This window comes from Sorex fumeus, unplaced genomic scaffold (genome assembly GCF_029834395.1).
Source record: "Sorex fumeus unplaced genomic scaffold, SorFum_2.1 ptg000213l, whole genome shotgun sequence".
NCBI lineage: Eukaryota > Metazoa > Chordata > Mammalia > Eulipotyphla > Soricidae > Sorex > Sorex fumeus.
Window position 1 is genome coordinate 843,558 of NW_026606270.1, and position 16,431 is coordinate 859,988.

At 51.2% G+C, this 16,431-nt stretch overlaps 1 protein-coding gene across 5 annotated transcripts in view; it reads left to right on the forward strand.

The window, feature by feature from the left end:
- Window positions 1-16,431, forward strand: part of STAU1 (staufen double-stranded RNA binding protein 1) — a 52,476-nt gene that overhangs the window by 24,784 nt on the left and 11,261 nt on the right. For 3 of the 5 annotated variants that reach the window (XR_008791438.1, XM_056108451.1, XM_056108452.1), the window contains exons 2-6: window positions 377-501; window positions 5,114-5,270; window positions 7,064-7,202; window positions 8,875-9,040; window positions 15,528-15,626. Coding sequence is in view for 4 of the 5 variants with exons in the window: in XM_056108451.1 (XP_055964426.1) it covers window positions 377-501; window positions 5,114-5,270; window positions 7,064-7,202; window positions 8,875-9,040; window positions 15,528-15,626 (686 nt within the window). In the remaining variant the exon portion in view is untranslated. Of the gene's footprint in view, window positions 1-376; window positions 502-5,113; window positions 5,271-7,063; window positions 7,203-8,874; window positions 9,041-15,527; window positions 15,627-16,431 lie in introns of those variants that run through there. The other 2 variants (XM_056108453.1, XM_056108454.1) reach the window with 2 other exon arrangements.

Genomic DNA, 16,431 nt, shown 5'->3' on the forward strand with positions numbered 1-16,431 from the left:
GTTTATTATACTCACAGTTGTCAGAAGTAGGTAAGCCTTGAGGGTGGCGGCCTGGTTTGAGTTCGTTTGCGACGTGGGCCGGGTGTGTGCAGCTGTGTGAGCGGCTGGCTCAGTCCACCCCACGGCGTCCCCGGACGGGTCATGGTAGCAGTGCCTCAGCGGACTCCCAGTGCTGTTTGCCGCTTGGTTCGGTTTTGTTTCTCTTCAGAAGACGCATCCCCCAGGGGGGCAGGCAGGGCCTGGCGTTTCTCCCCTTGTGTGGCTGCAGTTTTGTTTCTCGACCCTCAGTTTTGTTTTCTTTCTTTTTTCCCCATCCCCGGGAGAGCCGCAGACTCTTACTTCTAGTTGACTTCAATGCTCTTACGTTATTTTTCAGTTCCTTCTAACATGGCACACCCCAAAGAGAAAACCCCAATGTGTCTTGTGAATGAGTTAGCCCGTTTCAACAAGATTCAGCCTGAGTATAAGCTTTTGCGTGAGCAAGGTCCAGCTCACTGTAAGGTAAATATTGCCCATCCTGCTTGTGCATTTCTACCCACTAGGAATGTTCTCTGTCTTTTTATATGTTGACAGTGGTGCCGTCATTCAGAATCTGTATTTTCAAACTCCTGGGGTGGTCTTAAGAAGCGATGCCAAAGCACTTATTTAACTAGTTGCTTCCTGTTTTCCCTCATCTTTACTGAAGGGGTCAGAGAAAAGCTTCCTTAGGGGGTGGCGGGGGGGGGGGGGGGCTGTTTGGCTCTTAAGGCTCCAGTTAGTGTCTGGTTGTTTAGGATTTTGAGTGGAAACAATTCTCCAGTACCTGTGTACTATTTCCCCCGAGTTTTCTGGGCTCCGGCCTCTTGGCTGCAGCTGCCTCTGGGTCCTTTGTGCGTGTTTGTGGGGTCAGCTAGAGGGGCTCAGTGGGAAATCAGTTTTGCCACTTGCTACTGATCCAGGGAGAAGGTTTGGAGATGAGAGATCAGTTTCAAAGGGTATTTTGGGTTGTCGCTGATTCTGGTTATCCTTGTCTTTCCCCTTACCTTAGATCGAAAGACTGTAATTTGAAATTTTGCTATTCCTTATTCAGGAATTTCGTCTTGTTTGGTATGTGCTGGTGTATGTATATCTTGGAATTTAAATATTTGCATATGTAGCCTTATCTTTTGCAGTTGTGCTAGGAGAGATAGGAATTGGACCTTCTGCTTCTGATTCTAGCCTTGCAGTAAAGATAATAACTTTGAGAATGAAGGGTCTCTTTTTTTGGGGGGGGGCAGGGGACAGCTTTTGGACCACACCTGATGGTGCTCAGGGCTTACTCCTGGTTCTGTGCTCTGGGATCACTCCTGGAAGTGTTTGGGGGACCCTGTAGGATGCCTCACGCAATGCAAGCACCCTGCCTGCTCTGCACTAGTGCTCTGACCCCAGGTGGTCTCTCCTAAGCCTTACTTTAGTTGACTTGCAAACCTCAAGCCTTGAATGATGAAAGATTGTTTTTTCCCCCTTGTGGATCAAAGTTCAACCAGCTGTAGGTGGCATTATAGCGTAGCAGCAGTTACGGGAGCCTTTGGAGACAGACCCTGAATTGGAAGCTCTTTCACTAGCTGTGTGACCTTGGGCAAGTTGCTGCTTTTCCCACCTCAGTTTCCTCATCTGTAAAACAGTATAATAAAACCTACCAAATATCTAGGGAGAATTCAAGAGACTGTGTGTTGACATATGAGTATACAAAGCCTGACTCAGGCAGATGTTTAAGAACTGATAGCTGTTGGGGCTGGAGCAATAGCACAGCGGGTAGGGCGTTTGCCTTGCACACGGCCGAGCCAGGTTCAATTCCCAGCATCCCATATGGTCCCCTGAGCACTGCCAGGGGTAATTCCTGAGCGCAGAGCCAGGAGTAACCCCTGCGCATCGCCAGGTGTGACCCAAAAAGCAAAAAAAAAAAAAAAACCAGAAAAACAAAAACAAAAAAACCCCCTGATAGCTGTTATGATCACAGTAGGGGTTGGAGAGCGGAGAGCGAGTACAGTGGGTCAGGCGCTTGCCTTGCAGTAGAGGACCCGGGTTCCGTCCTCAGCGTCCTTCCTGTATGCTCCCCTGAGCAGTGTCTGAATGCAGAGCCTCGAGTAACCCGTAAGAATTGCCGCCCCACCCCCCAAAAAAAGCAACAAAAACCAAAGCAATAAACCGACAAAAAACACAGATAAGAAAAACATTTCTCACTGAAAACTAGCTTTAATATTTGGAAGTATGAATATATCTGAAATGTGGCCAGCAGCTAGTCATTTTCTTTAACTCTTTAAGTTTGTTTTCTACAGGATTGGTTTTTGCAGACCTTAACTTTGAGATTCCCTTTATTAACTGTTTTTTGTTACTTAAAACATGTACTTCCTTATTTGAATGTTGGTGCTTTAGGAAATTTGGCTGGCTGTATGTTCAGTCCTTTTATTTATTTATTTATTTATTTTATTATTTCTGTTTTTTGTTTTTGGGCCACCTCCAGCAGTGTTCAGGGCTTACTCCTGGCTCTCTCTCTGCTCAGGAGTCCTTCCTGGTGGGACTCGGGACCATCTGGGGTGCTGGGGCTTGAATCTGGGTTGGGTGGGAGGAAGGCACTGCCCTGCCCCTGTGCTCTCGCCCCTGGACAGTTGAGTCTGTACCCAACCAGTTTCTTTGGGTTTCTTTTACAAGGGAATTTGTAAAAGTTATTTCCCTTAGGTGATTTTTATCTATTTAAGGTGTTTAGGCAAATTAAAAGCGAGCTGGTGTACTTTGAAGTCTGTCATACCAAGATTCTCACCTTGCTTGCAGCCTTCGGCACAGAGGCAGTAGCTGAACAGCATGGGATGGAAACGCCTCTGAGAAAGGCATTTGTTAAAGTGAAGTCAGTGCCCGTTTAAAAGAAAAAAAAATTGCATTTCCCCTTCAGTGTCTTTTAACTGCAGGGTCCCAAGCAGGATGAGGGCCCGCATAGCACTGCAGTTTCTGCTTTTGGCGTCTCGGGCCCAGCAGAGTTTGAGTTCATGCTGTGGGGGCATCACTGAGTCAGCTTGGGAGCTGTGGAGGATTCAGGAGACCCTTCACGTTTGCAGGGGTATGGAGGCTTACCTCTCACTCACGGAGGGAGTCCTGAGACCTGCTAGAAAAACCAGCTCAAAAGGCGGTTGCCCATCCTCTTAGCCACCAAATTGAAATGTCTTAGATGCGCTTCATGGCTTCTCATGGGAGTTATTTGTAAATGAAATCAAAGGATATGAATTGGTAAAACCAGAAAAGTAAAAAAATCAAATTGGCCTTGCGAAATTCTGGAGTGGTGCATCTAAGACTTGGGAGTGTGTGACAGTCCTTCAGGAGCTTCGTTAGGACCCTGTGGTTGCGGGTTATTCTGTCTGGGGGTGTTCGCCCCTGGGTACGGGTGCTTGGCCGCCCACGGGACTTGGGGCGGGTCTGCTGTGCTGAGGAGTGACCACGGGCGGTGCTCAGGGGACTGGGAATTCAGATGGGGGCGGCCGCATGCGAGGCAAATACCTCATCTCCTATACTAGCTGTTGTTCATTTGTTAGGCTTGATTTTTGTTTGATTTTTATTTTTGGGCCACACCTGGCAATGCTCAGGGCTCCTTTATTTCTGGCCCTGCGCTCAGGAATCACACCTGGTAAGGCTCAGTGGACCAAATGGGGTGCTGGGGATTGAACCCGGATTGGCCGATGTAAGACAAGCACCCTACCCACTGTACTCCCACTGTACTGTCACTTCCCCCCCCCCCCCATTTGTTAGGTTAGTTTAATACTGTTAGTTTTTTATTTTATTTTATTTTTGCTCTTTGGGTCACACCTGGCGATGCACAGGGGTTACTCCTAGCTCATGCGCTCAGGAATTACTCCTGGTGGTGCTCGGGGGACCCTTTGGGATGCTGGGAATCGAACCCGGGTCGGCTGCATGCAAGGCAAATGCCCTACCTGCTGTGCAATCGCTTCAGCCCCAACTGATAGTATTCTGTCACAGTCAGTCAGCCAGTCACAGTCCTCCCGTTGTTCATCTATTTGCTTGAGTGGGCCCAGTAATGTCTCCATTGGAGATTTTGTTGTTACTGTGTCTGGCATATCGAATACTCTCGGTAGCTTGCCGGGCTCTCCGAGAGGGGCGGAGGAATCGAACTCGGGTCGGCCATGTTGGCTGCGTGCAAGGCAAACGCCCTACTGCTGTGCTATCGCTCCAGCCCCAACTGATAGTATTAAGTGATCTAATTTTAAGAATGAAATGTGGTCTTGGGTTGCCTTTTATGTTTTATAAAGGAAAACGGGCTGGAGAGATAGTCCAGTGGGTGGGGTGCTTGCTTTCCACTTTGCTGACTTGGGTTCGACCCCTGGCATTCAGTCTGGTTCTCTGACTGCCAGGACTGATTCTTGAGTGTGGAGCCAGGAGTAACCCCTGAGCGTTGTCAGATTTGACCCCAAAACAAAATAAGAAGGAAGGCAGGCTTGCCATCACCCGCGTTCAAGGTCAGAAGTAGCTGTACCATCTTGTACCTATTCAGAGCTCAAACATTTTTAGATCTTTGATTACTGTGGGTCTGTTTTTTTTTTTCTCTTCCTTTCTGTAAAGTGGAGGCAGGATCTAAATAGTACTATCTGAGGAAAGTGGAAAGCAGCATTTCAGAATCTGTATGTCATTCCCAAATTTGTTCTGTTTTCCTCATGATGGTATTTGCAGATAAAGAATCTACAAACACAGGACAGCATTAAAACAAATGCTTTAATTTGTGTAAGAAACTACGGTGTGTCCAAATCAAGTTTGTTACGTATCTTTCATGAGAAGTAATTGGAATAGAATTTCCATTTGGTTGACTTCTAATCTGTACCTGGTATTTTAATCGATAAATGAGATACTTAAAAATTTCAGTAGGTTACTCCCGTCTTCCAAAGCATGGGTTTTTCATGGAGTGCTGTGCAATGCTAGTCAATGGTATATCACGGGGTTTGTGAAAACAGCAAATAGTGGGGTGGAAGGATAAATCACGAAGATGATGGCCAGGCCTTTTAAATCAGGACCGTAAGAAATGTTCAAGGTCCAGGTGACATTTGAAGCCGACATCAGGTTTCCTGAATTGAGAGCTCACAATTTTCATTTGTAGGTGTTTACAGTACAGCTAACACTTGGCGATCAGAACTGGGAAGCTGAAGGAACTAGTATTAAAAAAGCCCAACACACGGCTGCTGCCAAAGCTTTGGAAGGAACAAAATTTCCTAAACCTATAGTCCGCCCTTTTCGTAGCGAAGGAAGGAATCCAGGTATTATGCGTGGGCCAAGCCAGGTTCCTTTAAAAAGTGTGTCTAGAGGTACCCTTTTAGTATGTATATGAATTCTTTCTTACCTGATTTGTTGATTCTGAAAGCACAGATTCCGCACTACCAGTGGCAAATGCTTCTCACGCCCCATTCACCTCCCCCGAAGCAGTGGTTCCCAATCTCAGGGCCCTGGCCCTCCGCGTCCCACAGGCTGACTAGCCGTGTCCCCCTGATTTTGAAGACTTAGAAAAGCCCCGTGAAAAGGCATCTCCCCCCCACCCCCCCGAAAAGGCGGTCCAGAATGCTTAAGAATGTAGGCCTTAGCGGGAGTTGCTAACCAGAAACCATGATTGTCAGTCCCGTGTCTCCTGTTCACTAACAGAGAACTAACATATCTGTCGCTGACGCCTCTAGAATCCAGACAGGGGACTGCAGCAGGGGCTTGCCCGTCCCGAGAGCCTGGCGGAAGGTTGGGAACCACTGGCGGGGCGGGGTGAAGCGAGCGGCTTTCCAGGAGTGAGTCTGGGAGTACCTGGTCACCCCTCTCTGTCATTTGCTTTTCTAGATGGTGACCTTCCTCCAGATCTGTTACCTTCTGCAGATAAGCTTTGGCTGCAGATAACTTGGATGGGTCAGAGCTGCTCTGAAAATGATTCCGGTTATATTTTAAAACGCAGCAATAGGAATTATGTAAAAATTTAATTCTGAAGTGAGTAAGAGAGGTTGGTTACTCATTGACCCTCTGATTTCGCAGACGCAAAGATACTCTCAGAAAACTGATTCTTGCACTAAATTTAGGCTGACTAGTTATGATCCAGAATTCAGTTATTTTTATATTCCTCTGCATACACCCTTACGAGGCATTTGGAAGTGTTTGTTTCTTTTTTTTAAACTTTTGTGTGCGTGCTTTTGAATCCAACTTTGCCATTGCTAGTGCTGTTCTGTGTTTGATACGAAAGTGTTGTTTTTAAATGTCACTGTGTGCTCACACCCCGTCTTGCCAGGTGGGCTTCTTAAATGATTTTCGAGGGTTTGTGAATTGGGTAAGCTGAGAGGGAAAAATTTTGGAAAATGAAAAGCCTGTGTCACTTTCTAAAGCCGAACCTTCTAGTACATGATCCCAAATGTACTTGCTCCCGAATGAGTCTTACTGGAGGTCAGACAGGCCTCACTCTAAAGACTGAGACTGGAAATAAATCAGTATCTTGTGAACCTTGCCTGCGTTTTCCAGAATTTACTCATCTCCGCCCACTCGTTCTGCACGCGCTCTGCTTACAGTACACGTCTGTTGTGGTGTCTTCGGTTGAGTTTGCTCTGAGCTCCTCTGGGCAAGAAACGTCCCTCCCAAGCTTTGCTTCGTGTCTTGCATCTTGTTACTACTTAATAAAGGCAGTCTTAGGAAATAGTTTGTGCAAGCATCCTCGGGGGTGTGTGCCAGTAACATAACCAGAAGGCCAGTACAGCTTAAGTTACGTAGATTAAGTATTTCCATCAAGAATTTGGGTAGGCTTGTGGGATTTTGTAGTCACAGCATTTGGTATGTCCCGGGATGCCTGACGGTTGGAATGTATTGCTCTCACCGATAGCATCTGTGTCGAATTGTTGCTCCTTCTAAACTGGAACTCTTGACTAGGATATCCTGATCCGATGCCTAGCGATGAAGCCCTTAGGCCCTTTCATGGAGCGTGTCATGAATCCATTAAGGAAAGAGCATGCTATTCTTTAATCTTAGTAGTGGTCACTTATCTGTCAGGAAGAAGAAAACAAACGAAGTTCTTTGTGTTTCTGTGTTGCAGAAAGCATAACCCCTACTGTAGAGCTCAATGCACTGTGCATGAAACTTGGAAAAAAACCAATGTATAAGCCTGTTGACCCTTACTCCCGGATGCAGTCCACCTACAACTACAACATGAGAGGCGGTGCTTACCCCCCCAGGTAAAGTACTCCGGGAAAAGGAACACGATCCTTGCGCGGAGTGATGAACTGAAAGGTTGTGGAGGGGGGACTTTCGTGGCCTTCTGCGGGCCTGCCGAGTGTCAGACTTAACTGTACTGGGCACTTTGCAATCATGTCTTGAGGTATTCTTAATTCTTGTTAACGGAAAGGGCCAGAGCCTGTTTCTCATTCATCACGAGGCCGCATTTTCCTGCCCCCACCGATTGGGCCAAAGATCACTCTTTATAAGAAAAAAAAAAAGTGAAATAAAATAGTTTTATTTAAAGAAATTTACTTAGAAATGTGGGGCCAGCGAGAGATAGTAGTGGGTAGGGTGCCTGTCTTGTACGAGGCTGACCCGGGTTCGAGCCCCGGCATCCCAAATGGTTCCTGAGCACCACCATGACTGTTTCCTGAGTGCAGAGCCAGGAGGGGGCCCCTGAGTGTTGCCAGATGTGGCTCAGAAACCAAACCAAACCGAATAAAAGATGGCGGGGGGAGGGACCTTGCCTCGCTCACCTGAGTTTGATTCCTGGCATCCCACGTGGTCCCCTGAACACTGCCAGGAGGGATTCCCGAGCATTGCTAGGTGTGTGGACCACCCCTGCCTCTACCACCCCCCCCCAGAAAAAAAAAAAACAAAAAAGATGTGAGAAGGGTTCGGAGCGATAGTACAGTGTTAGGGCACTTGCCTTGGGTGCTGCTGACCCGTGTTTGGTGCCCCGGCCCTGCCGGGGGCAAGCCCTGAGCACCACCAGCCACAGCCCAGAACCGAAAAGGAAAAAAAGAGAAAGTGGAACTGTGAGGTGGTGGGAGAAGGGATGAGAGACTCTTTTGATTTTTGAATTTCTGTGCTTTGCAGTGCACGTAGAGTAAATGATTGATCGAAACCTAAGAATGCCGTGCCTTAAAACCTGTGGCCGTCAGAAGACATTGATAGGTTTTTGATCGGAATGTGTATCGTCATTTCCTTTCCCTGGGGGGAGGCTAAGGGCCATTTTGGAAACACCTTCCTTGGAATGTAAGACCAGACTCTGCGGGGCTGTAGGCGGCTAGGATTTTCAGAGTCCAAGATCCTTTCTCAGAGGTTTTTGTTTTTAAGATTGTCAGCCTACTACAGTGGGCCTGGGAGGATAGCACAGTGGTTAGGGCTCTCCCCTCACGTGCCACATGGTCTCCTGAGCACTGCCAGGAGCAAACCCTGAGCACAGCTGGGTTCACTGCATTCCCTGTCCTGCATCCAACACACATACCCACCACACGCGCACACAGCTGAGCAGGGGCCCGCAGAAACAGTGAATGTGCAAACTCAGATTCCTGTAGGGACTCGCAGGCGCAGTGCTCAGATCGAAAACCGCAGGTGAAGTGCCCAGCCAGAGCCCGTCTATTTGGGATTTTGTTGAGCAGCTCGTGTAGAATGAGCTGGTGCAGAATCTACCAGGGTTTATAAGTAAGCGGCCCTTGTATTTGTTGAGCCCAGATTTGAATTGCTGAGCAGTATTTGCTGTGACCGAATGGCAGTGCAAATCTAGTGTCGCTGGACTGACTCTCTGAATCTGTTGATCAGGACCTGAGGGCCAAGCGCACGGCGCCGGGATCAGGGCCCAGAGCGGAGGCATTTGCTCACACGGGTCGGTCTGACTGGAGTTTCCTTGTCTCCCCTGGCTTCCAGGTACTTCTACCCATTTCCAGTACCACCGATCCTTTACCAAGTCGAACTTTCCGTGGGAGGACAGCAGTTCAATGGCAAAGGCAAGACCCGGCAGGCAGCCAAGCACGACGCCGCTGCCAAGGCGCTGAGGATTCTGCAGAACGAGCCGCCGCCAGAGAGGCTGGAGGTGGGTGCTGGGGGCAGCGGCTCCTGTGGGCTCGCCTGAGATGCACCCCTCGCTCTCTGCCTGCCTGCCTCCCCCTCCCCCTCCTCCTCTCCCCCTCCCCGTCCCTCTTTCCACTTTCCTCCTCCTTCCCTCCCCCTCCCTCCCTCTGTTCCTTTTCCCTCCCTCTTTTCCTCCCTCTTCCCTCCCTTTCTCCTTTCCTCCGTCCTTCCCTTCCTTCCGCACAGTGCTGGTTTGTCTCGGTGCCCAGGACCCCTCTGGCAGTGCTCAGGAGGCCATGCACGTGCCGGGGCTCACACAAGCAGAATATGTACCCCCGGCCCTTTGAATTATCCTCACCTAAAATACTGATTCGTTCGTTTGTTCATTCACTTACTGAGGGTTTTGGGGTCGTATCCAGAAGACTAAGGGGCCATTCTTGGCTCTGTTCAGGGGTCGCTCCCGGTAGCTGGGGCGGGGGGGGGATCGTGGGCGTGTGGCTCTTGGGACCAGACCAGGGTGGGCACGGGGACAGCGAGTGTGGGATGCCTTTACCATCTCTGAACCCCCGAGTGCTGTCTCTTCATGGGTCACTGCACTTCGTACCCAGTAGCTTTCCTGACTCCTCCCTCTTGACAGTGTGTCTGATGGGACCAGGCGGATGGCCCGCGGGCCGGAGTGTGGGCCTGGCCGGGCAGTCCTGGGTTCAGTCCCTGTGGCCTCCTGTTTGCTGATGCCTGCAGTGGCCCCTCCTGTCAACTGTCTCAGGGAGAAGGTCTCATGGCTTCTTTTCCACCTGCGTTTTGAGTGGCAGTTGGGAAGATCGTGACTCAGTAGGGTTGTGAAGAGCGTGTGGATTAGTTCCTCGGTGCAGAATCTACCAGGGTTTATAGTTTTGGTCTCAGTTTCTTGGCGCCCATGTTGACCGACCGTGCTTTTTCTCAGTGAGACAGCTGTCGAGGGAGTGCTTGGTCCTCCCACGGTGGTTCCCTCTCTGTTACTCGACTGAGCACTGTGGGCTGGGGACTCCCTGGGGCCAGACCAGGGACGCCTCACTGCCTCTTCCTGTTTGCCCCTCCGCGCAGTGGGGTCTCCTCTGGGGGCTGGCGTCTCCTTTCTCCTCTGTGTGGTTGGGGATTGAACCCAGGACCTCACACTTCGAGCACGTGTTCTCCTCACTAGCCCGATGAATGGAAGGCCCTGCTGGGCTCTCAGCGTCTGGGCGCGGGCGCTCTCCGCACTGACAGGCAGAGCCCGTTCGGAAGACTGGGAATCTCCTTTTTTTTTTTTGCTTTTTGGGTCACACCTGGCGATGCACAGGGGTTACTCCTGGTGGTGCTTGGGGGACCATATGGGATGCTGGGAATCAAACCTGGATCGGCCGCGTGCAAGGCAAACGCCCTACCTGCTGTGCTATCACTCCAGCCCCAAAACTTCCCTTTTTTTTTTATTAAGCCAGAATTTGCAAAGTGAAATACATTTTTTTTTTAAAAAATGGGTCACATCTCAGGTGTTTCTGGCTTCCTCTGTCTCAGGCATCACTCCTGATGGTGCTTGGGGTGCCGGGGATCAGACCCAAGTTGGCCATGCGCCGGGCAGATGCCGTACCAGCCGTGTTATCCCTCCAGCACTAAGAATATCCCTTTCCAACCATTTCACATATGCTGTCCAGTGGCTTGAGTACTTCTCAGTGGTTGAGGATGCCACTTTAAATGAGAAATGTATTGTAGAATTCAGAGTCATGTTTTAAAACGGCTGTGATGAGCTTTAGTCCTCTGTGACTAAGTAGGAATTTAGTATCTAGAAGTTGGTGACTCCATGCTTCTGAAGGACCAGAGCGCTGGTGAATATTTTGGTAAAGTATTTTTATCACAGGAGAGGTAGTATAATGGGCAGGGCACTTCCTTTGTATGCAGCCAACTCACGTTCGATACCCGGCCCCCCACATGGCCCCCTGAACCCTTCAGCAGTGATTCCTGAGTGCAGAGCCAGGAGTAAACCCTGAGCGCCACTGGGTGTGGCATCCCCCCTCCCCTCCTCTCCCCCCAAAAGCAACAACAACAGAAACAACATTAGTAGTTTGGTCACCAAAATTCAGGAGAAACTTACTGAATAAGAAATACGATTTCATGATTCTGTTTAATCCAGAAGGAGATGCCAACTGAAAAAAATAATTCCCGAATATAATTTGTTGTTTTTTTTTGGGGGGGGTGGGTGGGTGGGGAGCACACCCAACTATGCTCAGGGTATACTTCTGGCTCTGCACTTGGGAATCACTCCTGGTGGTTTGGGGGGGGCCATATGGGGTACCAGGGGTTGAACTCAGGTCAGCTGTGCAAGGGAAGCGCTTTCCCCGCGGTGCTATCTTTTCAGCCCTTTTCAGTTTTTCAAGAAACAGTTTCACAAAGATAAAATCCCTCCCCGCCCCTTTTTTTTTGCTTTTTTTTTTTTTTGCTTTTTTGGGTCACACCAGGTGATGCACAGGAGTTACTCTTGCCTCATGCACTCAGGAATCACTCCTGGCGGGGCTTGGGAAACCATATGGAATGCTGGGAATCAAACCTGGGTCGGCCCAGTGCAAGGCAAACGCCCTCCCCGCTGTGCTATTGCTTTGCCTGTCCCCCCCCCCACACACACTTTTTCTCTTCCTTTACTTTTTAAGTGGCTGCAAAGCTTTCCATTGTGTGAAGACTTTTGTTTTGTTTCAACAGTAAAGACTTAAGTTGTGTAGGCTTGCAGTTTTCTTGCTATGAACGAAAACAGTGAAGAACCTGAGTTCTTCTGATTGTGTCTGTGACCTGCAGTTCGAAAGGTGGAATTTCAAAGTAATGCACACGGTCAAGTTCCCCACCTGGAGGCGGGTGCCCGACTCAGCTTGCAGCGTTAGGGAGTTGGAGATCGCACGTGACCCTGTCACTGCACGGCGTGGCACAGTCCGCCTTCTCCCAGGAGTTTCTGCTCCGAGGCGGGTGTTGTGTGGGGCCTTGATGACAGGTCTGTGTGGGTCCCCATGCCCCAGCTCCTCCTCCCCGCCCGGGTGAGTGCAGCCAGTGTTAGTAAGAATACCAGCCAGTGCTGGGATGGAAAAGTAGTGCGTATTATGTAAGTATAAAACGGTCCCGTTTGGGGCCGGAGAGAGTGTACAGGGGTCACGGAGCTGGTCTTGCACTTGGCTGACCTTGGTCTGACCCCGGAACTTCACACAGCCCCTTGAGCACCACTGTGAGTGATCCTGAGCACTGATGGGTGTGACCCCGAAATAAAAAAAAGGATGGGGCAGTAATGATGGTGCCTTCAGGACGGCTTAGCTGGAACTGGGCCTGGGGAGGGCACGCAGGGAAGGGGAAGTTCAGGCCCGCGGGAGGAGCTGCCTATGCAAAGGCCCTGCGTTGGGAAAGCTTGAACTTAGGGCTGAGCTTCGGTCCGCCTCCTCGCATTCATGCCGGGGCTTAGCGGGACGGTTGTCGCGTGCGTAGGAGCCAGCTCCCGGCCGTTAGGAAGAGGGCAGTGTGGAAGGGGCAGGAACAGCTCCTAGGGGCACCCGCCAGCGCGGGGCAGACTGTGTGCCTTGGGGGGAAGGGAGACCTTCGGTCTCGAGTGGGGAGAATGAAAATCCAGCGCTTTTATTGTGAATATAGTTCGTTCTGTGGGTCTCGTGTGTATGTGCGCATGCATGTTCGGAGTGTGGGGCCCCACAGCCGTGCTGCTCCATACTTACTCCTGGCTCTGCATTCAGGGATCTCTCCGGGCGGACGTGGAGGCCCTTGTGGGGTGCCAGAGATCGAACCCAGGTCAGCCGTGAGCAAGGCAAACGCCCTCCCTGCTGCCCTATTCTGCTCTTGCTCCGGCCCTTTGTTCTTTCCTTCCTTCCTTCCTTCCTTCCTTCCTTCCTTCCTTCCTTCCTTCCTTCCTTCCTTCCTTCCTTCCTTCTTTCTGCTTTGATTTTGGGACCACATTCAGGGCTTATTCTTGGCTCTGTTCTCAGGGATCACTCCTGTGGATGTGAGGGACCATGTCGGGTATCAGGGTATAGCCCCAACCCCTCCTGAACCCTGACATACCATGTCTAAAGAAGGCCACGCATGGCTGGGCACATGCCAATTTTTTTTCTTTTTGGGTCACACCCTGCAATGCACAGGGGTTACTCCTGACTCTGCACTCAGGAGTTACTCCTGGCAGTGCTTAGGGGACCCTGTGGGAGACTGGGAATCAAACCCAGTTCGGCCGCGTGCAAGGCAAACACCCTCCCCACACACAATTTCTTTAGTCTACTTTCTGCTTTCATTGAATTCGGGTGACGAATCAGTGATTCTCTGTCCCACCCCGAGTGGCAGAGAGCGGAGCACTGACAGAGGATGGCGTGAGTCCGAGAGTGCTGGCCTGGAACCGAGGCTCTCTGGGTGATGGGGGTTTTCTCGGACTCCAGGGCTGGCGAGCGAGTGGTGGTGCCCGGGGCGCACATGGCAGGCGGGCGGGCCGGAGGGGCGTGTGTGGTATTTGGCAGCAGTCGCAGGTGTTTGCCCTCCCCCCGTATTTCTCTTCCCCTCCCACAAGTTAAGTAGCCGCGTGCGAGGGTGCTTGTCCCCAGGCGATCGAAAGGAAACGGATGAAGCAGACATTGGAGCCTACTTTTTGGATGTAGAAATCTAAAACTGAAAGCTCTTTAAGGAGCAAGAGAGACGTCGGGGCTGGAGGGAGTACTGTGGTTGGGCACTTGGCCTGACTCGGGTCCGGCCCCAGCACCCAGGGGCCCTCGCCTCAGCCCTGCCTTGGAGTGCTCTCTGGGCACTGAGGTGTGTCGAGGAATCGACAGGTAAAGGAGGCCGCCCTCCTCAGCACAGTCCCGCACCCGTTTACCGAACAGTGTGTGGGCCGGGGGAGATGGGCCACTGGGGAGGTGCTTCCTTGTGTGCCCGACTGGGTTTGAGCCCCAGCACCCCCAAGGCCTGGTCCAGGCTCAGCCAGAACACGTGGCCCCGTGCCGCCACCACCAAGCACTTCCTAGGAACTGATTCTCCTCTCTTGGCTCTCTGTCCGTTTGTGTCTGTCTCTCTCTGTCTTCCCCCAACACACACATGCATGCACATGCACGCACACACACACGCATGCACGTGTGTGCCAGTGCTTTAAGGGTTGCTCCTGGCTTTGTGCTCAGGAATCACTCCTCTAGGTGCTTGGGAGACCATATGGGGTGCTGGGGATCAAACATGGGTCAGCCGTGTGCGAAGTAAATGCCTTGCCCGCTGTACTCTCCAGCCCCCAGGATTACACTCTTATTTATTGATTTTTTGGTTGGTTTTGGCCATTTGGGCCAAACCCAGTGATGCTTAGGGGTTACTCCTGGCGTTGCTCAGGGGACCATATGGGATGCCGGGGATCGAACCCCGGTTGTCCACCTGGAAGGCAAATGTCCTCCCCGTTCTCCAGTCCCCAGAATTACAATTAGTATTAAAGGTTTTTTTTTTTTTTTTTTGCTTTTTGGGTCACACCCGGCGATGCACAGGGGTTACTCCTGGTTCATGCACTCAGCAATTACTCCTGGCCGTGCTCGGGGGACCATATGGATTGCTGGGAATTGAACTCGGGTCGGGCCGCATGCAAGGCAAACACCGTATCCGCTGTGCTATCACTCCAACCCCAGTATTAATGGTTTTTGTTTAGACTACTTATTATTAAAAAAAATTGAATCACGGTGAAGATACAGTTACAAAGTTGCTCATGATTGGATTAATCACATCAATTAACACCAGTTTTTTTTTTTTAAATTGAGGGTTCAGTTAAAAAAAATGCTCTGTTTCAAATGTCCATTCTGTGTAGGTGTAGCCATGCTTAGTGCACGTAGGAAACACAGCCAGAAACTTGCGGCCACTCTCACACTTCCTGTTCTGTGGCATCAGCCTTGGCTGCCCATCAGATCTTGTTTCAGTCGTGGAAACACAGTTTTACAAGTCCTCTTCCAGTAAGAGCAGAGCAGAGCTGTCTTGCTGTGTTTTGGGGGTGCTTTGCTGTCACTTGGTGTATCCAGGTTTAGCTTCTTGTGAGCCCAAGGAAACCCCAGTCATTCTGGTCACGATGGGGGCGGCGGTGTTGACCCTTGTCACTGCACAAATCATCTTTGTTCAGAGATGATTTATCTGTCTTCCGTTGTGCTGTGAGCTCTGCGGCAGTTTCCAGTCTCCGAATTTAAACGGGAATCCTCTTTGGGAAGTGGTTCCCAGGGCCTTGGCTGGCCGAGGAGCCCAGGTGCTCTCACCAAGAGACTTCTTTGGGTGCCGTGGCCCGAGTGTTTCTCAGCCTTTTCACAGTGTGGCAGCTGGCCTGAGGGGCCGGCTGATGGGGGCCCGGGTCTGCTGTCGGTCGTGTCTGGTGGGTCGAGGAGCTTCCGGCCAGCCTGGGCTGGTGTCCCTGGCCTCTCGCCCCAGTCAGGGCCCAGCTGTGGAGGGTCATTGGCACCTCCTCCTCGCGAGGGTTCGCTCAGAGTTGGCTGCTGAGACACTTGTTCTCCTTTTAGGTGAACGGAAGAGAACCCGAAGAAGAAAATCTCAATAAGTCTGAAGTCAGCCAAGTGTTTGAGATCGCGCTTAAACGGAACCTGCCTGTGAATTTTGAGGTAAGCTTACTTTACATGTCGAACTCCGTGTTGGGACTACTCTTGCCAGCCCTTTTCAGAATTGCTTTCTTCTAAGGAGCTTTCAAATAGGTGCCGGGGAGATGGGCGGCCGGCGGGGCATTTATTTGCCTTGCTTGCTGCTGGCTTGGATTTGGTCCCCAGCACCACACACCACCCCCTGGGCCCTGCCAGGAGTGATTCCCTGAGCACAGAGGCAGGAGTAAGCCCTGAGCACTGCCGGTTGTGCTCTAAAAGCAGAAAGCAAAATTGACGCTCAAATGAACGTGAAACCCCAGATGCGAAATGTAACCTTTGCTTTTCAGTAAGGCAGTGTGTTTTCCAGTCGGCTCTGTGACTCCCCCCCACCCCGCACCCCCTTCTCTGCTCTCCTCCCCTCCTCCCTGCCCAGGATCGAACCCAGCCAGGGCCTTAGACACGCAAGCACATACATTCCACCACATTTCCGGTCTAGTGATTGCTCACTGTGGCCCGGGTCGCCGGGCTGCTTACGGGCGCCCCACGCTCCTGCACAGGCTGTTCTCTCGGAGAGGGTCCTGCTTCCATAAGCCTGAGAAGCGCTGTGTACCCCCAGAGGCGCGGTCTCCTTCAGCGGCCCCTAGAAATGCTGCTCGGAGAAGCCGTCTCCAGGCCAGGCGGTTGCTGCTGTCCAGCTCACCCTCCCAGTGCGCCCATTGTGGAGGCTTCATGGTCAAGGCTAGTGACCAGCCGTTTCGGGTGGGAGCTGAGGGACACCGGGCGGGTTTCCTTGCGGGAGGCTGTCCACTGCAGTGCCGGGGCCCCACAC